The 22,275-nt window shown below is 37.0% G+C and overlaps 1 protein-coding gene across 1 annotated transcript in view; it reads right to left on the bottom strand.

The window, feature by feature from the left end:
* Positions 1-382: 382 nt before the first annotated feature.
* Positions 383-22,275, bottom strand: part of CNTN6 (contactin 6) — a 168,569-nt gene continuing 146,676 nt past the window's right edge. The window contains 8 exon segments of the mRNA XM_042927536.1: positions 383-425; positions 427-487; positions 1,329-1,497; positions 2,250-2,362; positions 12,169-12,355; positions 13,695-13,810; positions 13,924-14,158; positions 21,623-21,693. Coding sequence (XP_042783470.1) covers positions 383-425; positions 427-487; positions 1,329-1,497; positions 2,250-2,362; positions 12,169-12,355; positions 13,695-13,810; positions 13,924-14,158; positions 21,623-21,693 — 995 coding nt within the window.

Genomic DNA, 22,275 nt, shown 5'->3' with positions numbered 1-22,275 from the left:
ACATTTTTAATAGTTACCTAAATTGCCTGGAGCATGTAAAAATATACATATTTTCTATGATAACTCAAATCTATTTCATATTTATCATCATCATCAAGGGGAGTTATTTATACTTTCCATATAAGTCACTTAAAAGCCACAGCAGTTACAACTCCACGGATCATTTGGCACTTTCAGAATATATGAAATCATGTGCGAACTTTAAAGTTCAAAAGTGTTTAAAACTGTTTTATTAATGTACCATAGATATTTACAAGATCTTAATAATATACATTTTTTTCTTTCCAAACAAGTCTGTATTAATGATGTATTTTGTGATAGGGGCCGGAGAGCCTATTTACAGAGTGATTTGCTTTCAAAAAACTCTCAAAGATTTATGGTTTTATTCATCGTATAAGTGGCTGAATTGCAAAACAGTAAAAAATGATGACAATTGACAGGAAACAGACGCTAGGTTCTAAGACTGGAACTCCTCTGGAACTCAAGCCTGCAAAATATAAAAATAAAATGAAACATCTTGAGAAAAAAATACAATTGCTTGTTAGATTAATTTTCAAGACCTAAAATGCATACTATCATTTGTCTTCTAATAACATGTTTTAGTATACTACTTTTGTTTATATTATATACAAGGAAGTGTCTTTAGTCCTCTATCCTAGGCTATGTGTTTTAAATGTAAAAACGAAAAAGGAAAATGCTTAAATTGACCAAGTCTGATGGAAGGGCAGATTAGGATTTGCCAACATGTGGTGCCTGATGATTTCACTGAGGCCCAACTTTAAGCAAGTGATTCATCTGAAGCAAAAATAACAAATCTTATTATGTGCTAAATTCAACTGAATGGTGTGACCTGCTTAGAACACTGTATGGAGAGGATCTGAGATTTGGGACTCAGCTCCCTATGCAGGCCATGATTGATTAGTGATGTCTGCAATGGATATGGGAATAGGAGTATAAGTACATGTGTTTCATATTTTCTGTCCCTGCTCCAAGAAGCCTGTGAAAACCCACAGAAACACTTACTGATTTTTGTACCAAGAGAATGAATTATGTACCAACAACACACAGTTGTGTGTTTTCTTTTCTTTTTGAGATTCAAATGAGGAAACATGAAACTGTTTGTAATAAGTATGCATGTTGCAAATTTGAGGAATTATTTAAAGAAAGATTGACTCATCACCTCTTGTTCACAACTGAAAATGGAAACACAGACCTTTTATTTTTTCACCCAACATTCAAACAAGAATTGGAAAGCTTCATAGAGCCTAGATTTCAGGCTGCAGCTGTCCAGATTCAAAATCTACAACAGCGATGGTGATTCAACTTACTTGACATTTTTGGAATCCTAATTTCTTCACTGCTGCTTCCATCCCCACCATCACTAACTGTTCTTATTTCAATCAAGTAGTCTTCTTCAAACGGAACCAGAAGCTCAGCCGATGTATTGTTTGTTTCCAAGATATGTGTTTTACTCTGTCTGTTTTGCCGATACAGAATCTAAATAAAATAGTGAATCGAAGTTAAAAGGACATGTTGCTTTTTTAAGGTCCAGACGCTCTTATGGAACACTCTACAATGTATCATTATAAATGCTGTCCTCCTTGAATGGAAATATCTAGTCTATGCTTTTTCCTTAAATTTAGGCATTAAAACAAAAACAAAAACAAGAACAAAAACAAAGATTTTGTCTTTGGCCAATGCTTCTGAAATGACAATAGATTTATCTCAATTAAATAGCTTGAGGCTATTACCTTTGGAGCTTGCTGTGAAAAGTCACTGGTTAGTTTGGACCCATTTCAAATACTGGATATATGCATTTGCTAGGAGATGATGTCCATTACCAGTGATAGAAATAATTTTCTGTGGGTATTTGGCTATACTCTTGTTAGATTCCTTTTATATTGTTAAGGCTTACATGCCACTGCAGCCTAAGTTCTAGAAATTCTATTTGAGTATATTCGTAGATTTCATTCTCATCTACCTTACTACTCACACACACCATCATCTTATGGCAAGGGGGAGTCGCTTGAAGAAAAACTTTATTCTTGTTGTACCATGATACATTAGTGTCCACAGCATATAAAAATTTTCAGTGAAGAATTTGAAAGAGGCAATGTTAAGCATTTTTCAAATAAGTTTTAAAGATTCCTGTATTTTCATATGTATAAATTTGTTTCTTATTTGGTTGTGACATTCTTGGTTCCTTAGTAATTTAATTGATATTATTAAGGGAGAAAAAAAATACTCACCTTGTAGCCCAACACTTCAGACTCATTTTCCATGTTTTTTACATGTTCCCAGTTCAGGCATAATTTAGAGTTTGTCAGCTTCCAGGCAATGTTAGCTGGTGGTTGGCTTGGTGCTTTAAAGAGATAATCAAAGATCCAAATGAATATTAATTAGCTCGTGGTTACTGTATGGCCCATCAACATGAAAAGGGAAAATAAGTCCTGGATGATTATCATAGCAGAAGCACAACTTTTTTCAGTGTCATTTGAAATATCATACTAATTCTAATCAGAATAAGCAAATTCATTTAAATTCTGGTCATTTGGGAATGTGTTTGTGACAAACATGAATTAATAATGGCTTGTTACATGCCCAGTATTAATGTATTAATCATTGCTTTTGAATTGGTTTACTTTACCAATATATAACTAGATGGAGGGCTCTGTTATCTGGTGTTCCATGTGGTCATCAATCAAAGAGCATGTCAAGCAAACTCAGGCTACAAACCCTTTATACATATCAACACAGAGGTTACTTCCTAGCAGTCTTTTCCATTTTAATCTTGCATTAGTTAGGACTCTGACTTTAAGTAACACAACAAACTCAAGATACTATAAGCAAAACAGTAAGAGATTATGAAGGATACAGGGGAATCTCTTAGAACTCATGGCAAAATGCAAAAGAGCTTTAAGAGGGACAAAACAAAAATGTCAAAAAGCCAAGAAGTTCTTTCTGCTTCCCACCGTTGTGTCTGCTGCATGGTCATCTTACTGTAGATGCTACAGATCTCTTTGTCATTCTCAGCGTATGCAGCAGAAATCGTGACTGTTCTCCATATCTGACATTTGAAATCTACTCTGTTCAGAAATAGTCCATGCTAGAAGCCCCAGGAAAAAACGAGGATTGATTGCCCTTGGCCATGTCTATTGCACTCTAATCAATTGTAGCTAAATACTAAGAAAAATGCATGTCATTGAATATAGAGTTGTTCGGAAACCCAGAAAAGAGAAAATAATTACAAACTGGGGGATCATCCCAAAAGGTGTTTACTCTAAATCCAAAATGCAGTTTTTAGTTCCCAGAAATTAAGGTTGTCTAGGAGAAAGGTGGTAAGTAGTAAGAGAAGATGGTCTTCGAATCAGCCTTCTAAGGGCAATAATGGATCTAGTCCAACTGTAGAATTTTACATACAAGAAAACTAGAGTCCAGGTTGGTGGTCCAGTTATCCAAAAGCAAGCAGTTAAAGAGTGGCTGAGTCACATCAGAATCCCATTCTCTTGATTTCTAAGCCAGTGTTCCTCCATGACAACATGCTGCTTTTCAAAGATTTGAGTCCACATGATTATTTTTGAGATTTAGGAAACTGGAGAGATTAAAAATAATTTAGCTGGAAAGCAGAGGCAAAGATAAAACTACCCAGCAAGATGTTTTTGGCATCTTATTTGAATTTGTGAGGCTGAATGAGCATAATATTTAACTCATTATAACACTGATGGAAATGATTTCTTTCGGAGCTTTGACTCAACTACTATTTAATCCCTTATAAATTACTGGATGAGTCTTGCTCGGGGTGTCTGAAATTTTATTACCATATATTACCATTGCTGTAAACCCACAGGAACATTACTCTTGTCCACCTAGTTACTGACACCTCAATTGAGACACGGCTGAGAAATGTTTCCCCTCTGCTTCCAATAGGGCTCAGTTCCTACTTTACAATGGATTTGTCACACTGAATTATAATTATTCTTGATTGTGCATTTAACTTTATTGACGGCATGCACCTTGTTCAACTCTGTATTCTCAACCACTGGCACAGTGGTTGGCACATAGACGACATACAGTCATATATGTTGAATAAATGACTACAATAAGATAGCTAAAGAAAAACCACTCAGAGTCCTGAGTGATTGTCTCAGGTTATATTGATTATGTACTGGGATGTGGTCAGATCCATAGGTGACACAAAGTGGCCAATCCATTCATTATTCTTTTCTATAATCAAGGTCAATTGCCATGGACAAATCTCAAGCAATTCATATGATTTATAAGATAGGCCAAATGGATTAAACTTTCCCTAGTACATTTCTTGACTATATATACCCAATCATAATTAAAGGCCTAAGAGTTTTGCACTTAGTAAGCACTCAATGCATGTTTGCCAATATGTTTTATTCCTGAAGGACTAGATAGCAACAATAATAGTTTTGTAACTATTCTCCCTCAACTATCCCAGGGTGCCTTTTCTAATATTTTTTCTCAGTTATAAAAGCGATCATATAAAAATTCTCAGAAGATACCATAGTTTTAATATCTAGTATGCTCTTGTGGCACATTTCTTTTATCTCTGTTCTTTAAATTGAAGCACTAACATTAACAGCATCATATAATCAATACAGGGAGAATATAAATTTGCTCCTTTGATGTCATTGGCAGTGATGGACTCTGAAGTTTTCATCTATTTTTGTGTCTATTTTGTAGTTCATTCAGAGGAAAAGTACTGTTTTTAACACTACAAATCCACTGGTGAAGCTCCAGGCTGGGAAACAGAACTGACCCTTCTATCAACTATGTTTACAAGGAGTTTACGACTATGGTAATGACACCAAAATGGTCGCATTTGTTTATCTACCCGAGCATAAGTAAAGTGTTCAATGGACATAAAGTGACAAAAGTTCTACCAGGAATGAATTCTTGGTGTGAATGGCCAATGGCATAGATAAATTCTTTGCTATCTTGCTATCTTGGAGGTGGAAAGAGCTGGCCTTTAAAGTCAGAGAGATGTGAATCTGTATCCAGTCTCTTCCAAGAGGCCTTGGTTTTTCCATCTTCAGAATGAGTCAAAAATCTCCTAGTTTTTAAGAGTTTTAGCTTATATGCCATAAAATATGAAATGTTCAGCACTTGGTTAGTGTTACATGCTAAAAAGCTCAGTAAATGCTAATTCTCTTTCCTGAGAGTAACAGCTCTCCACTCAGATCTTATGACATAATTAATTTTTTCAATTGTGTTCAAAGTGTTTTTTAATAATAATGTAATTCCAAAGTTTGCAAATGACCCACTTCTTAAATATAATTAGAGTAAATTTAACATTCTCCCTTAATAATATTTCTCTTATTTGGGTTCTTTGGATGGTTTTTTAAAGACAGATGGGGGTGCCTGGGTGGCTGAGTTAGTTCAGAGTTTGACTCTTGATTTCGGCTCAGGTCATGATCTCACAGCTCATGAGTTTGAGTCCCATGTCAGGCTCCGGACTGGCAGAGTGAAGCCCGCTTGGTATCCTCTCTCTCCCTCTCATACTTTCTCTCTCTCAAAATGAATAAATACAGCTTAAAAATTTTAAGAAAATCTCTTATAAAAAAAAAAGACAGATAAAGTGGTAGAGTTTTAGCTATTCATAGTCAATCATCTTTCTTATCTTTGTCCATGAAGATGACTTCAATGCCAATGCCTTTTGTCTAGTATTTAAATAAATTTTCTGCAAGTATCTTTAGAAAGTTGCTTGATATGAACACTATTAACAGTTCTGGTTTCATGTGCTTAATGTACATAGTTAAACTGGATTTCAAATATCTATGATGACATTGAGATTTCCATTACCTTGAAAATCTAAAACGTTGTCACATGGCTAATATGAAACACATGCCATGGATATCTGTACCAAGTTGGTCAATGGTAAACTCAACAAAACAAGCACTTTTCTAATTTTTAAAAGCGTTCTATGCAGTTTTCAGAGACGAAATCATTTTCTATTAATCAAATGACGGAGTGACATTAAACTAGCCGTCTACAGCTCTAATGCTTTCCTTGTGATCAATGTTTCTGTAGATGGCATTTATATTCAACTGTAGTTCACACTGTGAACTCAATTCAAAAACAACTTCTTATGTTACACTTCTAAGTAACAGCATGGGGTTGACATTTGGGCAAAAGAGAAAGAACATAAGTGCAAGATGAAATAAAAGCTTAATGCTTCCTTTATGTCTAAATATGGATTGATTGCAAATTTACAGCAAGAAAAATCCAGTACAGAGTACTAGTCAGTCAACGACAGGGGCCAAATTGAACCAAAACTTGCAAACACTTTGTGTTGCTGGGTCTGAATATTTCTTTCTATATACGCAGTTTTTTTTTTTTTTTTCTTTTCTTCTTGGAATTGAGGCAAATTTTTTTCTTCCTTTGATTGTAATCTAAATTCCATTTAAGCGATATCTGTGTGGCTCACAATATATTTTCAATGCCCCTCAGTTTTCTTTTAGAAATAGATAATTTTTCACTAAGCTATGATTCTTGTTATATCACTGATATTTACTTAAAAAAAAAAAAACAAAAAGGCATCATTATCACCAGTAACAATAATAACAAAGACTTCAGAAGCTTTGCATAAGCTGTTCTTTCTGTTTGGAGATCCCTTTGTCCACTACCTCTTTTTTTTTTATTTTTCATGCCGTATCAAAATATATACCCTTCACTACAAAGCTCCTCCTTCTTATGTATATCTCAGCCTCTTATTTTCCTTGTAGTATTTTTCACAATTTATGATTCTTTATTTTTATTTTTTTGCTTTGTTTTCTTTCAGGTTGCCTCTCCACTAAAAGAGAAATTGCCTGAAGGCAGAGATTTTGGCTGTTTTAATCTCTGTCAGCCACCTCACCCTATGCATAGCTCATGTGAAGCACTATTTTTCTTGAGTGATTGACTGATTCATCATGCTTCCAAAAAAAGGCTCTGTCTTCTCTTTAGCTTGCCCAATCAGAATAGGCAGAGATTTTGGTAAATGTGAGCTTTGCTTTCTGAGAATTTACAATGGATGATCAAGTATCAGACTGAAAATCTAGACAGTGACAGTATGAATGTGTGATGGATGCAGAATTTTTGCTGTCACCACTCTTCTGAGGTAATCTTGATGTCATCTCAAGGACATGGAAAATCAAAGTTAGATCCAGGGATAGCATTTGGAATCAGAGCAATCTTCAATGTTTCATTAAAGGCATTCCACATCTTCGCTTTGGTTGTCCTTTCATGACCCTTGAAGACAATTTCTGCAACGATTTATAAAGAGAAAGAAAGTAGAAAGTGCTTTCCTCTTTTAAGAAATGCAAAGAAAGTGAAATCACCACTGCAGAAGAAGTACAATAATGTGTTATGATGCACTGAGCTTGTGCTGTATGGCGGCCTCTGGGGCACCTTGGTGTACATAGTATCCTTTAGTTCTCAGAGAAACCTCTGGAGGAAGCCTCATCTGTTTTTCCAATGAAAAAATGGGTTCTGAGTCATCAGGGAATTAGACCTTTCACACAGGTAGTGCATGGCGGAACTGAGACTCACAGACAACCTTCTTTCACTCAGGAGTCCCTTTCTCTTTCCAACACTATCTCACAATGAGCCAAAGTGGTGGAACACCCAGAAAAATTGCAAATACATTAAAGGGGAAAATAGGGGAAACTTACAATTTGGTAGGAAAGATATTTCACCGTTGACAGGCACGGCAGGGGCACGCCACAAGGAGAGAATACATGAAGTAAGGTAAGTGAATGTTAAGCTGTGGAAGATCAATAATTCTCATACTACCATGGCTAGCTAGCAAGATAAGTATAGAAAAGGACTTTGGGACAGATGGTGAAAGATCCTCTTGGCCTTTGTCCTGTGGAATAGAGGAGACAATGAAATTCTGGAAGAATAGGGCACGATTCCATTTTAGGAAGAGAAATCCAAAGACCATTTGAGGTTTAGACTGAAGATTTGAGAGTTTGGAAAGAGAGAGACTATGTAGATGGTTAAAGATGAAGATTACAAATTAGCACAGTGTTCATGGGATGAAGAGATTCGGAGAATCCATCCATGTTCATTGTGTCTCTCAGTCTAATAGATGCCAAAACAACCTGACTAGGCATTTCTTTTCATATCTAAGGATTAAAATATGAAATTCTTTGATTTGTTATAATAATTAAGTGAGATAATGTATGTGGAAAATTAACACAGGGCTTAGGATATATACATGCTCAGTATTTTATAGCTGTGGTCAACATAATAAGGCCCTTTCCCTGAAACATTTCCATATCCTCATCCCTGGAATTTGTGAGCTTAGTATTTTTTTTTAAATTTTTTTTGTGTTTATTTCTTTTTGAGAGACAGAAAGAGATAGAACATGAGTGGGAGAGGGGCAGAGAGAGAGGGAGACACAGAATCCCAAGCAGGCTCCAAGCTGTCAGCACAGAGCTTGACGTGGGACTCGAACTCCCAAACCACGAGATCGTGACCTGAGCCAAAGTTGGAGGCTTAACTGACTGAGCCACCCAGGTGCCCCAAGGGATTCGTATTTTTAAGTTTCCCTCTTCTGTCTGGATTAAATCAAATAGAAACCCTTTTAATTCCTAATTTTTAAATGTGTATTTGTTTTCAGGTGAGAAAGAGAGACAGCATGAACAGGGGAGGGGCAGAGAGAGAGGGGGACAGAGGATCTCAGACAAGCTCTGTACTGACAGCAGCGAGCCCGACGTGAGTCTAGAACTCATCAACACTGCAAGATCAGCACCTGAGGTAAAGTTGGATGCTCAACCAACTGAGCCACCCAGGTTCCCTCTAATTTTTTTTTTTTTTTTAATGGAAAAGAGGACTGTGCCGGGTATGATTAAATTAAGGATATTTAGATGGGAAGCAATCCTGGATTCTCCAGGTGGGTGAAGTACAATCCTTAAGAGGGAAGGACAGAGGTAGGAGGGCAGAGTCAGAGGAAATACAATGACAGAAGCAGAGGGTGAGAGTCACAGGGAGATTTAAAGATAAGGAGCTGCTGGGTTTCAACATAGAGGAAAGGGTCATGGCTAAGGAGTGCAGGTGGTCTCTAGAAGCCAGGAAACACAAAGAAACACATGTTCTTCTAGAGACTCCAAAAGGAGCAGAGCTGACACCAACACCTTGATTTCCAACCGATGAAAATCATTTCTGGCTTCTGACCTCTAGAAAGGTATGAAAATAAATTTGTATTTCTTTGTACCACTAAGTTGTGGAAATCTGAATAGTAACAATAGGAATCGGAAAAAAATTCTATTCTATTTTCATGACGACAATGATATAGAATGTTACAGAATAAAATTAGAGGTTTACTTGGTATTCAAATATAACTCAAATATAATGAGTTAGAGACCTGTAGAACTTCTTATTCTCAAGTCCTTTTGGCTGGGACACTGAAGGATACAGACTGGTGAAAGCCAAAATTAAGAAATATTTGAACAAAATTGCCCTAAAGAAATTAGGAGTTATAAGCGTTTTCATTTGTTTGATTTAATCAGGAAAGAATATGAATGCTTAAAAATAATAAACTGCATTTTAAATTTCATGAATCTCCTCTCAATTTTCTCTCAGCAGATACATTCTAACATTACATCTTGGTGAAATCATTCCTTGTTAATCAAACTGTTTTCAAAGGATATGTCCCATACTCTTTGACAACGATGAGCGCGTGTGAACACTCAGAGAAGCCACCTATGATCATCTTGGCATTTAATCCAAATTTCAGTTAAGGCCACTTGAAGTATCAAGTACTTGAAGAGGTCAACTGAACAAACATGGGGTCACCATGTCAAAGACGAGTTTTATGCTTAAACACATAGAGTAAGTTAGCACAAACTAATGCATGGTTGATTTAAGTTGTACAGATGATCAAACTAGCAAATTCAGGTTGCAGAAAAGGAAGTTATTTTGAAAGCTTCTTAAAGTAGTTTATTGTTCGGGTCCCAGTCCACCCTAAACTGGTCAATATGAGTACAGATAATATGAGCTGACTTAAGCGTTGCCTCAATTACTGCACTATCGTGTCTGTCCGTCAATCACGATACAAATCTGTGAGGTTTTTTAAATACTATCTTTACACATTTCAAATCACCCTTGATAGTGCCTGAGATAGGAACTGAATTACACAAAGGGGTTTCTGTGAGTTTGGCATCTCTGAATACCTGGACAGTCTTAAAACCACTGGAAATTTCCATCCAGATTTGAAGATTAGCTGAAAAAGGTTAGACTCCAGAAGGACTCCAGAAGCAAATCATTCATACCCATATATGGCAATGGCTTCATTGATTTGGTCAGCATGGGATAAAACGGGAAGAGAAAGAGAATTACATTTCTAGTTAATCAGTTCTTGAGGACTGCTCGTGACCCAGTCTCTTTCAAACTGGGTAGATTGGAAGAGAGCTGGTTTAAGAATTATTGGCCCCACTCTCCCCTTGAAATGGACTGATCCTCAGAGGCTGTTTGCTATCTGTCTGTTTCTCCCTAGCAGTTTCATAGCACCTTGTATTTTTCAAGGTGCTCCTATAATCAGCACTTCATTTATGCCTCACCAATGATTTGGGAAAGGAGTGAAGGTAGAGAGAATTTCCACTTAGCAGATAAGAAAATTAAAGCAACAAAATGGAATGCCTTGTCCTGTTTCAGGTCATGAATCAGTGATGTATCCAGAATTAGAACCCAGGTCTTTGGCTACTTGCCTGGTGATGTGGACATAAATGCATCATGTATTCTATAGTCAAAGGTTTAATAACTGAGATGATGTCTAAGTTCTTTTTGGATAGGACAAATATATGTTTACGGGAAAAAAAACTTTATATCACTTGATTTTCAAACTGACTTCAACCACCTGTTCTTTTTCAATACACAGAAAAGAATACTGCATTTAACAGCAAGCTATCCTTTTCCTATGTATCCATATCTTAGTCTTCTTCAAAATTCAACAACTATATTTGAACTATATAAGGTTTTAACTGTTTCTCAAAATTCAGCAACTATATTTGAATCCTCTTTTTTATTGGGATTCAGAGACCAAAGAATGTGTTTTTAAAAGCCTGTGAACACAAATAATTTATGTTCATGTGCAACAGGTAAGGAATATACAAGAATTATACAGTCGTAAAAAGGACATATGGCAGCTGCTCCTAAATCATATTTGATCACTGTGCCTCATAATATAGAATACTTGTGTAATACCAGGCTCACTCATAGAACATAATGCAACAACGATCAACTACTCATCCTTTATTCAGTAGGCCTTGCCTATGTGAAAGACAGCTGGCTGACTATTAAGGGAGTTCAAAAGAAGCAGAAGAGTTCATTCTTAAATCTGAGGGACTTCTAAGTATACTGCAGTGATAAGTTATTCTAGAAAGAAAGAGCTAGACATCTGGCAGTGCTAGGGCCACATCAGAGTACAGTCTAATTCTCAAATGATAAACAAGACAAAATAGAAACAAATGAAAAACAATTTACCAAGCACGTACTAATGTATGTACTAGATATATTCTTTATGTCTTTCACTCTTGAAGAAAGCCTTGTGAGGAAATAGGTACTATTATTCTCACATTTTCCAGGTGAGGATATTGGGACTCTGCAAGATTAAATAACCACTCAATAATCCAAGAATGAGAGGTCAGTTTTTTTTGTTTGTTTGTTTGTTTTTTAATGTTTATTCATTTTTTTGAGAGAGAGAGACAGAGCGTAGGAGGGGGAGGGACATAAAGAGAGGGAGACACAGAATCTGAAGCAGGCTCCAGGCTCTGAGCTATCTCCAACTGGTGAGCCATGAGATCATGATCTGAGCCAAAGTTGCATGCTGAACTGCCTGAGACCCGAGGCACCCCAAGAGGTCAGGTTTTGAACTGAGGTTGGGAGAGGGCATCAGAGCCTATGCTTTTAAACATTACACTCTCCTATCTTGCATCTATATACTCAGAATATTTTCTCCTTTGGAATTCCAAAAAATCAAAATGGTTTCCTTTGATTGTTACCAGAAAATTTCAACAATTATCCTTATTTAAGGGACAAACTAACAAACAAAGCAATAAGTAAAATGAGAAGATGGGAGGAATGAAATAGAGAATGAGCAAAGGAACATGTTTCTATTTATAGATGAATCTTGGTCCCTGCAGTGAGATGCATACTTACGAGACTTTTTGGTGGTAACGTTGACTGGGGGGCTTGAGGGCCCTGCCCCTGCAGTGTTGTAAGCTCTCACGGAAGCAAAGTAGATGGTATTAGCTTTCAGCCCTGTGATGTTTTTGGTTGTGACATTCCCACTGACTCTAATTTTCCCAATCATGGATTCTTTGGAGTCATCTGTCCAGTATAATACCTGATCATTAAAAACAAAGAACAAACAATTCATTGTTTGCCAGCAAGTATCAACCATGGTAGGTTATGGGAAGGGAGGAGCATAGGAGCACAAATAGAAGAATATTTTCTAATTACAATGGTTATACAACAACAATAAAATAATCAAAGTCTAAGATTTATAGGGAGGAAATTAAAAAATAAAAATTCACAATGGAAATCAGAGAATCTAGAGTTTTTTTAGGTTGCCAAAATAAAATATTGCATGAGCTATCTAAAGGTTATTGACTGTAACAAAGGGTATATATAATCACTTGGACCAAAGCAAGATTCATACCATCAACAAAGGACTTCAGTTACATTTGGTTCTTGATATTTCCTCCAGAGTTCTTTGAGTGACAGGTTAATTAATAATTCAACTTATATCAGGCTCTTCCTATACATTAGTACTGATTTATGCACATTGAAAAAGACAAAAGAGAATAAAGCTTGGTGCCTGCCTTTGAGTCCCTTATAATCTAGTTGAGAGGCTAATATATATAGGCAAACAAAATGCAGAGGATACATTCCAAGTAAGTGATATTGGGAAAAAATGCTCTGGGAATTTGAAGAATTCCAAAATCAGGGAGTGATCAGAGAAGAGTTAGAGGAAGAAACTAGAAATGAGCTTTCATAAATAAATAGGATTCAGATAAGAGGTAAGGCATTCCTGGATTAGAGTCTGTTTGGACTAGAAACCGCATTAAAAACAAAAGCAAAACAAAAACAGTGTAAGGAGCAACTAAAGAGGTATAGAATTATACTTTTATTGTAACTCCAAAATAAAATAAATGTGTTATCCATTTGGGGAATCACTGAATTTGCAAGCTAAAGAATAAAAAGTAATTAAGAAGTCTCATTGTTTAACTTTGTGAGAATTAAGGCCCATAAATATGATTTACCTCATTCTATACAGACTATAAAGGACAGATTAATGAAAATCTAGGATTTTTTTTCTTATCATTTAACTGCCTTTTCCAAGATGACTACATCTATTCAAGTCCTGCTCCAATTCAAAGACAGCTTTCTCAATAAAATTCTTCTATGATGCAAGATCATTGAGGATTAGATATTTATTATTCCCCAAGAAACAAATATGATGGTGATTTGAATGTATAAATGAGATAATCATCTGGTCACCTTACAAATGGCTACCATTTGTTAATTTGCTTGCTTAAGATCACCTAGAAAGATCTCTTCTGCTCACTCCACAGCTATAGACATACAACCTAAGAACTAGGTTAGTAGCATAGGGCTACTGAACAAGAATTGTATGGTTAGCTGGCATATTCATAAGTGGAAGTGAAATTAATATGGATTACCTCATAGCCCAGCACTCTTCCAGTGTTTCTATTCCAGGCAATAGCATTCCATGAAACCTCCATTTCCGAAGCAGAAAAACTCTGGACAGAAGTTCCTCTTGGAGCCAGCTGAGGTTCTATCATTCAAAAAAAAGACACAATCATCTTCAGTAGAATGGTTCATGGAAAATGAATGCAACATATGCATACATTCCCAAGTATGACCATTCCAGGGCTGACCACAACTTACCATCTTCCCCGGAGTAGACAATGGACACGGTACTCAGAGATCCTTCTCCTTCATTATTATATACACCCACTTTGACTTCAAAGGGAGAGAGGGGGGTGATACTTTCATTTCTGTAAACAAATCTTGATGATTCTACAGATGGTACTCTTTCCTTGGTCCAGGTTGTTGAGCCAACTGGCCGCAACATGATGATGTATCCAAATTCCTCTCCATTCTGTAGTTCTTCTGGAATTGACTTGGGCAGAAGTGATCAATCACTGAGTATTTACAAAAATATTTTATGGAGCTACTATAATTTATATTGATTAATTGGCGTTTCTTTTGTGTAGAAAAACATGGATATTAACCTTGTTTAATGAAACATTGAAAAAATAATAATACTTTTATTTGGAACGCCAATTAGGAAAGTGATCCCAATTAAAGATATTCAGATAAATAAATGAAAAATTTAATGGAAATGTAAAACAGGTTTTACATGTTTATATCTCTTTCCATGATTATTTGTTAAGTTGAAATAATGAAATGTTATAAAAATAGTTCAGAAGATTGTAAGATTGTATAAGTTAAAACATAATTTGGATATGAATTTTTAAACTCGGCACAAAATTAACTTATTAACTATTTCAATGCTAGCTATATTTTCTTTTCATAAAATTTTCAACAAATTCTTATAAGATACATGCAATTATTATATAATAATATTTGCTTTAAAACTTATAGAGCATCACTCAAACACAAAAGCATAAAAGACCTTCCAGTATTTTTAAAACATACATCTTCATTAGTAGTAACATCAGGGTGTACTCTTCCTGACATTTTTAAAAACAAAACAAAACAAAAAAATTTGCTTATTCTCACAGAGACCAAATCCTGTAAGACTCACTTAAAATGTAAACTTATTAAAATTACAAAACAAAAATAGATATTAGTTCCCCAGAACTCTACAGATATTACACTATAAATAATCACGTAAAATAAACACACAAAAATGAATTTATGCTTGAATTTAGACATATATTCCATCTGTTTACAAGAAGTTTGTATTTTAAAATCTATGAAAATGTAGGTTTTTTTTTTTTAAAGAAAAATGTCTTCCTTGTCTTTTCTTTTTGAAATATTTTGATACGTTATTAAAGGCATACCTGATAGGACATTAATGCTCCAGTCCCGCATACCTACAAGTCTTTTTAGGAGGTTTTCCTTGCCCATACATATCCATTCATTGTATCAAATTATCCCAAGACCTGGACCACATCTAATTACCCAGCAATGGGCACCAGAATCAATGGTGCCATTTTAATCACTATGAGGTCCCGGGTGCCAAATCTTTGTGTTCCGTAGTGACTGATGGACCCCATCAATTCTTCTCCCCTACAGATTTTGATTATGAAACATAGGTAGGGCCAATACCTGATAAACTTAGAGTAGGCAATAAATAGAAAATATACAATGAATATAGTAGGAATAATGAAGCAATAGAAGTTAGGAGGCAATGGCAGCTATAAATCACATAGAGAAGAGACAGAATGTAGCAGTTAGCAAAATAGGAAGTTGTAAGTAAAGGAAACGGGAAGAAGTGAGCACAAGCCATGAGGGACCATTGGAGCTGGATCACCAGAGTAGCCGGCAGCAGACTAGAGCTACTGTGCTCTGAACAGTGATGAACGACGTTCCAGTTCTTCATTTGACCTGCCTGCTTGGTTAGTGAGACTTTTTTCCATCTTCATTACCTCCCGTGTAGCTTTAAAAGAAATCCCCATTAACTGAGACGACCTGAGCTGGGCTCTGTTTCTTGCCATGTGGAACAGTCTAACAAATACAGAAAGTGAAAAGAGGAAGAAAAATACAGGTCCAAACACCTGGGGAAGGAAATGTTTCCTTGCATTAGCACTTTTCACACGGAGATCAGAATTAAAACAGTTAATTTTTTGTGGAATGGAAGAGATTTATGAGACCTTAAGCTACTTGCCAAAGCATTTGATTTGTTTCTGATGCTACTCTGGTCTCAGATTTAATCAAGATGTTTAGCTCATCTGAGAAAGTTAGTGATTTTAGTTTTTGTTAGTCAATACAATTTGTGTTTCTCATGATGTTCCCTCAAGAAAGATTTGAGTCTAACATACATAGTTTAGAAGGGTGCGGTGGGGGGCGGTGGGGAGGAGATACAAGATACTTGTTAAGGGTCTTCATTTCATTCTTCCCATATGGGCAGGGGAAAAAGAGCTATTTAAGACGGTCAGGACAAAGCTTCCTTCTTTAAGGAAAGCAAGTGGTCAGTAGAATAAAGAAATTCAGAAGTTCTTCTGGTAGTAAAATCTATTAACGTTGGTAAAGGCTAAGAACGGAATATGTATTTACAACATTTTTTTTAAATGTGTTTATTTATTTTTGACAGAGATAGGGAGACAGAGTGCGAGTGGGGCAGGGGCAGAAAGAGAGGGAGATACAGAATCCAAAGCATGCTTCGGGCTTTGAGCTGTCAGCACAAAGCCTGACGTGGGGCTCAAACTCACAAACTGCGAGATCATGACCTGGGCCAAAGTTGGAAGCTTAACCAACTGAGTCACCCAGGTGCCCCTGGAACGGAATGTTTCGTATAGACCAAGGACAGCAAACTGGCCTAAGAGCCAAATCTGGTCTGCAGTCTGGTTTTGAAATAAACACAGTCACAACTGTTCATTTATATATGATATGTGGATGCTTTTGATGATGATGGCAGGGTTGGAAAGCTATGAGAGACAATGTATAGCCCACAAGGCAGAATAATTTTCCTGAGCAGCCCTTTACAAAAAAATGTATATATATAATATATGTTTATCAACTCCCAGTATAGGTGTTTATCTCGTACTTCACAGTACTTTATCCCATATTCCTAATTTTATAGTCCTATTTCATATGACATATTTACCACAAGTATCTCAAACTTGAGAGTATCTTAGAGAATAAATTATGATAATATGTGAATAAAGATACCCCTAAAAAAGGAACTGGCATTTACTACACTCCAAGTTGTATATCGTATGTAGGTTGCTGGAAACAAAACAAACCACGACAAATAAATAAACACAAAATACACATTACTTTGGCACTGGAGAAAACACAAGAAGGATGTTTATTGCAGGCAAATTATACCATGGTGTACCTACATGAGCAGCAGTCTGGAATGACCAGTAAAGCTGTCACTTATAAACCACAATGGTGGATTCTGACTGAATTTAGAATGGTCGCTGGATGTGCATTAGTTTTGAAAGTCCATCAGGTACTATTACTTCTACCATAGCAATGACTTTGGCCTGGCATGGTCTCTCCACTCCCAATTTCTTTTTTAAAACATACTTGAGATAAGATAGGGTGGTAGCTTTCCTGACCTTCCATGCTGGATTAAGATTGTCCTGTCCTGTTGGTCTCTGAGCATTCAGACCTTTTTAAAATTTATATTTGTAACCCCACTGCTTGGAACAGAGTTCCAACATTCATTTGTGTTCATTGAATTGAAACAGTTGCCAAATGCCTTCTTGTGGCTTTAACTAATGTATGTGTTGCCTTCTAAAAATATATAACCTATTCCTGAAAGAAGTTTGGGCATCAGAAGAATTTGGCTCAGGAACTGAATATACATGATGCCAAATGTGAATGATAAATGGGAAACTACATTCATTAATGCAGTTTCTGCAAGTATCTGCATATCTGATACCACAAGAAAAAACACAGAGGAAATTATTTTGATTTATTATCTTTTTTTAAATAGAGGCCAGCAAATGTTTTTGTTTTTTTTTAAAAAGAGGCCAGATAGTAACGATTTTCAGCAATGGGAGACATATGGTCTCTTGCAACAGCATGAAAGCAACAATACATTACACCTGAGAGCACAGATATGGTGTAGGGGAATCTGTATAAAAACAGGGAGCAGGCCATAGGTTATGGTTTTGGGAAACACTTTAAAGAACAAGGACATTATAAATCATGGAAAGATTTTTTTTCTTCTTGTAAGTGACTATTTAAGAATAGTATTCATAGGGGGTGCCTGGGTGTTTCAGTAGGTTAAACATCGAACTCTTGGTTTCAGATTGTGTCATAATCTCATAATTTGTGAGTCTGAGCCCCACATCAGGTTCCGTGCTGATAGTACAGAGACTGCTTGGGATTCTCTCCCTCTCCCTCTTTCTCTGCTTCTCCCCTGCTTGCTTGCTCTCTCTCAAAATAAACAAATAAACAAAAAAATAATTGGACAAAAAAAGGATTTCCCATTCATCTCAAATATTGAATGTGCAAAAACATTATCAACCTTTAGTAATTTCTCACCTTAGAGGAGAAAAAATAATGCGCGAAGTCAGGCCAAACTCCTTGTACACTATGATGAAATGTTTATTTGACCTTCAAAGAACACTGAACCCCAAATAACCTATTTAGCATCGCCCAAAAGCAAATGTCTTATAGGCTCACTTGGGAGCCAATGTCTTTGTGGGAAATGTGTTCAGAGGACAAGAATAATTTGATTAAGTTACTGCTTAAGGCACACACACAGGGACTCGTGCCTATCCTGAACCATGACATCATGTGCAGATAAGTGGAATTAAAATTTAACAAAAGAGCACGGAGCAAGAGCTCTGTGTTCAAATGCTGAGCTGCCCAATACCCATATCACATTTATTTTTTTTCTTAATGTTAATTAATTAATTAATTTTGAGAGAGAGAGAGGGAGAGCAGAAGAAGGGCAGAGAAAGAGAGGAACACAGAGAATCCCAAGCAGCCTCTGTGCCATCAATGCAGAGCCTGATGCAGGGCTCAAGCCCACGAACTGTGAGATCATGAGTTGAGCTGAAATCAAGAGTCGGACACTTAACCGACTGAGCCACCCAAGTGCCCCTACCCATACCACATTTCTAAGCCTCTGTGTTCTTATCTGAAAGTGGCATTACCTACCTCCTAGCATCACTGTGAGGACTGAATGACAGGAATACCCAGTGTAGCACAGAAGCCCTGTACATGCTCTACAAGGGTTGTCCCCTCTCCCTCAGGCCTCTGAGAGTATCTTCTCTGTCAGGACACATCCACCCATCCAATAGGTACTTGGACAGGCCATACCACATTCCAGGCACTGTGCTGGGTTCACAATGTGCACATGAAACTACATGTTCCAAAGAAAGGATGACTTTCAGAGTAGCTACACCTGGCTTCTGGCTCTGTCATGTACAACTTAGAGAAAACAACATCTCTGTGCACCAGTTTCCTCACAGACAGAAAGGGTTTGCTACCACTACTCCTCTTTCTCTATATTTAATGGAATTCTGTAAGGAATAAAATGGACCATGTAGATATAAAAGGTCTTTTGCTACTGCAAAATCATTTACAGATGCAATGAATTACACTTACAGAAACAGGGTTCTACACCTCGGCATTATTGGCATTTTGGGCCAGACATTCCGTGTGGTGGGGGCTGTCCTGTGCATTGCGCCCTGGCCTCTGCTCAAAAGCAAGCCTCCCCCAACTTCTTTGTAACAACCAAATGCGTCTTCAGACATTGTAAAATGTCTCCTGAGAGAATAACATTGTAAAATGTCCCCTCTTGTGCATGTCAGCCGTGATGGTTTTTAATTAAAACATCCATGGCCATCATGCTCTTAAGTGTAATGTTAAAAAGTCCAAGTAAGTGGATGCTTTGGCAGTATGAAAGTTGTTATCAAAATGCCAAAAACATGTACACAGGTAATAAAAAAGGGCAGGGCTCTTTTATCAGTTACACCTGAGGCTCAAAGCTGACAACAAAGTTATGACACGATATGCATTCCAAGGAGAGACATCAAGCCATTGATAGGCAAAATTTAGCCCATCCTCTATGACAAAGGTATATCAAAGGAGTGTCTGTTTCTTTAGGGATAGATTAGTAGGAAAATATCTCCTCTGACACAGTTGTAGAAAAAGCTGTGCATTCCTACCCCTCTACCAAGGGAAAGTAAAGGGGCCACTTCCTTTTTTTTAAATTTTTTTAATGTTTATTATTTTTGAGAGGGAGGGAGACAAAGCACAAGCAGGGAAGGGGCAGAGAGAGAGGAAGACACAGAATCAGAAGCAGGCTCCAGGCTCTGAGCTGTCAGCACAGACCCCAACGCAGGGCTCGAACTCACAGAACGTGAGATCATGACCTGAGCTGAAGTCAGCCGCTTAAGAGACTGAGCCACCCAGGCACCCCTAAAGAGGCCACTTCTTATCATTTGCCTAACCATCTGAAGAGGCCTCACAAAGAACCAGCCGGTATGTGCTCTCTGGAATTTGGGACACATGGGTTCTTTTAACTAAGAAATGCCTGAGAAACTTGTAAAGGGGAGAGAGATCTGGACAGCACATGGTAGCAGAGTGAAAAGAGAGGTTAAGCAGGCATGTACTATACTCCTAATGAACACAGAGCAAAGGTGTTTGCTCAGGGTAAATGTGCATCTCATGCAAGGGACCTGTCCATGAGCAGCTTTGAAAGGGACTCTATCCACAAAGACCATCTAGAAGAGAAAGATAATCTACTCTAGAAGAGGCTAGTATGAACCATGCCAGACCCCAGGAATTGAGGAGACTTTTCAGCAGTCAATTGGCTTTGCACCAAGGAATTATAACTAGGAGTCCCCAGTGGGGGATCTTCTGGATGTCCCACTCCCCCAACCAAAAAACAAAAGCAAACAAAAAAACAAGTACACTATAAAATAACAGCATCTGATGGGTACAGGAGGGGGAAGTCGGGGGCGGGGGGGGGGCGGTGAAACAGGTGATGGGGATTGAAGAGCACACTTCTCATGATGGGCACTAAATAACGTGCTCTATATTAATGTCACTACATTGTACACCTGTAACTAATATCCCATTGTATGTTAACTACACTGGAATTAAAATTAAAAACTTAATAAAAAAATAACAGCATCTGGTCATTTGCCACTTTTGGAATACACCAAAATCAAATTACAAGTGTACCAGCAGTCAGGATCTTTTCAGTACTTTTCCTCTTCTCCCAGCCCAAACCCACTATAACTCTGGAGAAGCAAGAGGTAACAGTGCATGAGGAAGGAGAAATTCAACAGCAGAATGGGGAATAGGTAAAGATCTGACTCTACATTGCCTTTCACACCGTAGAAGCCCTAGGCTGAGGCAAACCCAAGCCACCAGAAACAAGAAACGTTACGTTGGAGGAAAGTCTAAAGTTTATGGTAATAAACCAGGCTGAAATTTATAACAGGTATAAAAATGAGCCCATATGTTAATTCATAAGGATAATAATCACAAAAGCTACACCATTTGCTCAAGCTTTTATCTAGATGCAGGGAAGGCCTTAAAGAACAGTGATAGGAAAAGAACTTTCTACTTGCATGCTACAGAGTCTAACTCGTGCACAATAGTCCCAGAGACAATAAATACAATAATGTCTAGTCCCTCAAGTAATAACTAAAATGCTACTGACAAACCTGAAATAGACATTGAAGTTGTTTTTCTTATATGTGGGAGAGAATTGTGTTGAGTCTGTTATCCTTTCTCACTTGAGTAGAAATAAGAAGAGTTTCCAATACTTCCTCTAAGTAATTCATCATGGGGAGTCTTTTATACCATGTATTTTTATATATTCTCCGTAGTGATCAAATAAATCTTTTTGTTTTTCAGTATTCTTCCTGGCCAGCTAAATCTTTTTCTTTCAAAATAACTCAGTTGGACAGAAAATTACCTCCCACGTAATGACGAGTTCCGAACGACTTCCTCCTCCTCCGTTGATGTTTGTTGGCGCCACAACAGGCACTGAAAGCAACCAAAAGAAATGTGGGATGGCGATTATTAAAGTACATCTTCATCAGGAGGCATTTTGTTTTTAGATTTCACCTTTCAACATCTCATGCTGCACATTGTGAGACAGTCTTGCATTTTTAATGAACATAAATTATGTTTACACATATCCAAATTTCTAAGAGAGAGGACACAGTTGTGTTTGATACATGAGCACCCTGGCTCCAAAATTAATTAAAAATCGAGTAACATCGTGTATTTGACATTATTATGCATCATCTACTAATTGGCAAAATGATGTTCCATTCAGATGGTAACAGTGACACTGCTGATTTAGGGCCTAATTATACAGTTGTGCTGTAAACAAGTTACTGAGGCAGTATATTAATTAATTCTTTTTTTAATAAACAAACTAAAATGATTTTTCTTTTTTTTTTTTAGTCATCAAGATAGTTTAACATTTAAAAATACATTCTTAAAAATATGTAAGTAAGTCTTGTAATTATAACTCTGTGTTTAAATCTCACATCTCTCAGTACAGAACAGGAAGGTTTCTTCCCCCTAACCTTTCACTTGCCAGCTAAGGATGCGGCCTCC

The sequence above is a fragment of the Panthera leo genome, chromosome A2 (genome assembly GCF_018350215.1).
Source record: "Panthera leo isolate Ple1 chromosome A2, P.leo_Ple1_pat1.1, whole genome shotgun sequence".
Taxonomy (NCBI): Eukaryota; Metazoa; Chordata; class Mammalia; order Carnivora; family Felidae; genus Panthera; species Panthera leo.
Note: the sequence above shows the minus strand (reverse complement) of the source record. Positions and strands in the feature narration are given on the sequence as shown.